At 39.4% G+C, this 3,448-nt stretch overlaps 1 protein-coding gene across 1 annotated transcript in view; it reads right to left on the reverse strand.

Annotated features, from left to right (window-relative positions):
* Positions 1–361: 361 nt before the first annotated feature.
* Positions 362–3,448, reverse strand: part of Thbs2 (thrombospondin 2) — a 29,608-nt gene continuing 26,521 nt past the window's right edge. Inside the window, exon 20 of the mRNA XM_029533186.1 lies at positions 362–2,365. Coding sequence (XP_029389046.1) covers positions 2,358–2,365 — 8 coding nt within the window. The 3' untranslated portion in view covers positions 362–2,357. The remainder of the gene's footprint in view (positions 2,366–3,448) is intronic.

Consider the following 3,448-nt stretch of genomic DNA (forward strand, 5'->3'; position numbering starts at 1 on the left):
CTCTTTTCTCTACTTGGGATCATAGAGGCATCAGAGACTGAAAGTTCATGAGCCGCCCCTTGTGCCTCAGCCTTTTCTGAGTCCTTTTGGGATGCTTATTGTAGTCATGGAAAGGTTCTGCTCCTGTCTAACAATGAGAACCAGTAGCTGAGGCACTGCTGAGTGACTGAGGAATGTGCACCCTGGGGACTTCTATTGAAGGAAGACCTATGTCAAAGACAACTGCTTTGAACCCTGCACACATACTGGGAAAACTTGCAGCCAGTTTCAAGAATCAAAATATCAGTTCTCCCTGGGTAAGATGCCCAACACCAGAAGGAATCCCACTAATTCTTTTAAAAAAGGGAGAGAGATTCATTTACAGAAACCTTTTTTATAATTTATTTGCTGTTGATAATCTTTGGTATAAAAATGAAGCTCTAGCTAAATGAGGGGTTGTGGTGGTGAAATTTAACCCAACGAACAAATAAATAAATATTTACAATCTTTGGCAAAAAAAAAACAATGTTTCATTAACGTATATGAGAAGCTTTTGTTTTTTTTAAAAAAAAACTACATAAATAATTTACAAAAATAATATGGTACATTGAATGTATTCACATCGCCCCCACCACCTTGTACCATTGAACCAAATGCCCATGTGAGAGCCTAAATGTTCTTCACATCCTCATGGTCGGAAGTCTCCTGACCCTGTGCTGGCCTGGGGAATACAGTTCCACAAAAATCTAAAAAGTGCAGGGTAACAACACACAAGGAAACTCACCCTCAGAGATTTCAACACAAGTAACTCCATCCAGACAAACTATGGAAACTCAGATCAAAACCGTGTGTTCTTTCTGTCTGACTTAGAAATACAGTTGCCATTACTAGAACTGAGACTGAGACCTACCCCACCAGAGGGACAAAATATACTTCCACTGAACTCATGTGGAGCAAGAGAGGCAGTACTTCCTGCTGGGAGATCATGCAGCTTAAAGCAAACAAAAAAAATCAAGCATATTTCTGTTATGGTGTGACTGATTAACGGATGTGTCTGGAAAAAAAATGATGTTTCCTTAAGCATTAAAATAAAAAGAACCTATATACAACAAATAGATAATAGTAAAAAGAACTGAATTAAAATTATTGGTAAGGATGCATATTAAGGTTCCATTCTATCATGACATAAAACCTTGTATTTCAAACAGCAGATATTTGTAAGTGTGTCTTTATATCATTATATCCTTGTCATGTGCTTATTTCTAGAAATCAGGTACTACATACTTGTTACTTCACATGTTTAAAATAAATTATTGGTGAGTGGAGCTATATTCCAAATCATTTAATAAATAGTAACAAAACAGCCATACCTGGACCCTTAAGGAAATGCATTACCAAATTCGGCAAAAGCAGCTTTTGCATCATTCTAAAGCCTAGAGTAGGAGCAGGGTACCAAAGTGCATCTGCCAACTTATTTGCCAGTCTGTGTCCTAGCAGCAGGGACAAGAAAGGGTGCCCAGAAAGAGATCCCAGCCGTTAATATGCATAGCCTGATGACATCCAGCCAGGAATGCTCTCACACGGCCCACCCCAGGCGGGCCGTTTAAATGGACATTGCCTCTGCTGAGGTTTTCTTCTGAAAGCTCTGAGAAGCCTACAGCTGGAACCCTGAAATACTCCCCTTTGCAAGGACGCAGCTTTTTTGTCTCTGTCAAGTCAGCTTTAACTGTGGCCAAGTAAGAGCTGCTTTTCTTCTAACTTTTCGATCACTTTCTATGTTCTAATTAGTTAACATTTCAAATCACTGGACACGGGGCCACAGTCTCACTTGACTGTCTTCTGGCCTCTTCCTTACTGCAGCCGCGTTCACCTGATCTTTCTTCCTGTTCAGCCTCACAGGATTTGTGTGTTATTGTAGAACAGCACGAATCCAAGAACAGTGACAACATTAAGCACTGAAGGTAGGTGAGCCATATTTTTCATGCTTAATTTATGAGAATGACTTATACACAATACTCCCTTCAACTCCATATACACATAAATACTGCAAGTAATTACATTTTACATGTAAACGTCATTCTTTTTAAACAAACAAGAAAAGGCAACACAGTGGCATGCTCGGTCTTCGCTCCACAGTGAGCCTCATATCTCATCCAACTGTTTTCCAGCAGCAGGCTGGATGCTCATCTTGGACTGCACTTGATTTTTATCCTTTGAAGGCACTTGAACTTGGTGCTGATGAAGGAGGTGAAGATCCACTCAGTTAAGGTCAAGAAACAGGAAATGCTGAATGACAGAAAAGCCACAAGTGCCAAGGTGTACCGATGTGTCTTGGAAGGGGTGTTTGCAGCACATTGCCAGGGCTGGAGCCCTGCTCTCTAGACATCTAGAAGAGAAGGAGCAACAGGATTAGGGAGAAACAACCAGGGGGTATTTTACTATATTTCCTTGTTTTTCTATCTCACAGTTGTAGCCCAGAATGCACTGTGTAGTTCAGATTGGCCTTAGGGCTCCCCGGGGCTAATATTACATACAGGGCCTCAGATACCATTATTTTAACTTTAGGTTTGCATATGTGAAATAGATGAGTAGAACAGATTGATAAATGACAGAGAGGTGTGTGGACGAATGAGTAGATGAGAGAATAAATAGAAAGACAGAAGGGTGAACGGGCAGATGGATAAATGGGCATTTGGATGGATAGAAGAATAAATAGCTGTTTGGAAAGATGTAGATGGATTTATTAATGGGTGGATAAATTAAGGAATAAGAAATATCTTTAGTGGAATCATAGCATGTGTAAAGATCTTCAGTGGAAGAAGGAGAGAAAACAATGTTCTTGGCTTTGCTTCTCCTTGATTTGTGTATCATTTTCAATGCATAAGCATTGAGAAACAGTTTTGAGCTTTACTAATCTCCTCTGTAAAAGGCATGTCATTAGACTTGACTGGTCAAGTTTGCTTTCAGGTTTATCTTTTGGTTCAGATAAATTAACTTCTAGTGGTAGAACTAAGAAGGGGCTGCCTTTCCTCCCTCACTTCTATTCCTCCTACTTTCCTTCCTCCTTCCTACCTTTCCCCTTCCTTTCCTTTCTTATTTCAATTTTTAGTAAAGATAGTAATCTAAAATGACCCTAGAAATTCAGGAAGTATGGAAACAAAAAGCTCTAGGACTCAGTACAATGTCAGATACAGCCTGTGGTGGTCAGAAAGTATTTTTTACCACCAAAGACATTCAGATCCAATTTAAAACAAAAGAAACTATCAAGGAAGAAAGTGAAGAAGAAAGAGGAGGAGGAGGAAGAAGAGTGTGAGGAAGAAGAATAAAGGAAGAAGGAAGGAAAGAAAGAAGAGAGGAAGGAAAGAAAGAAGAGAGGAAGGAAAGAAGAAAGAAAGAAAGAAAGAAAGAAAGAAAGAAAGAAAGAAAGAAAGAAAGAAAGAAAGAAAGAAAGAAAGAAAGAGGGAAGGAA

Source organism: Mus pahari, chromosome 21 (genome assembly GCF_900095145.1).
Source record: "Mus pahari chromosome 21, PAHARI_EIJ_v1.1, whole genome shotgun sequence".
Classification (NCBI taxonomy): domain Eukaryota; kingdom Metazoa; phylum Chordata; class Mammalia; order Rodentia; family Muridae; genus Mus; species Mus pahari.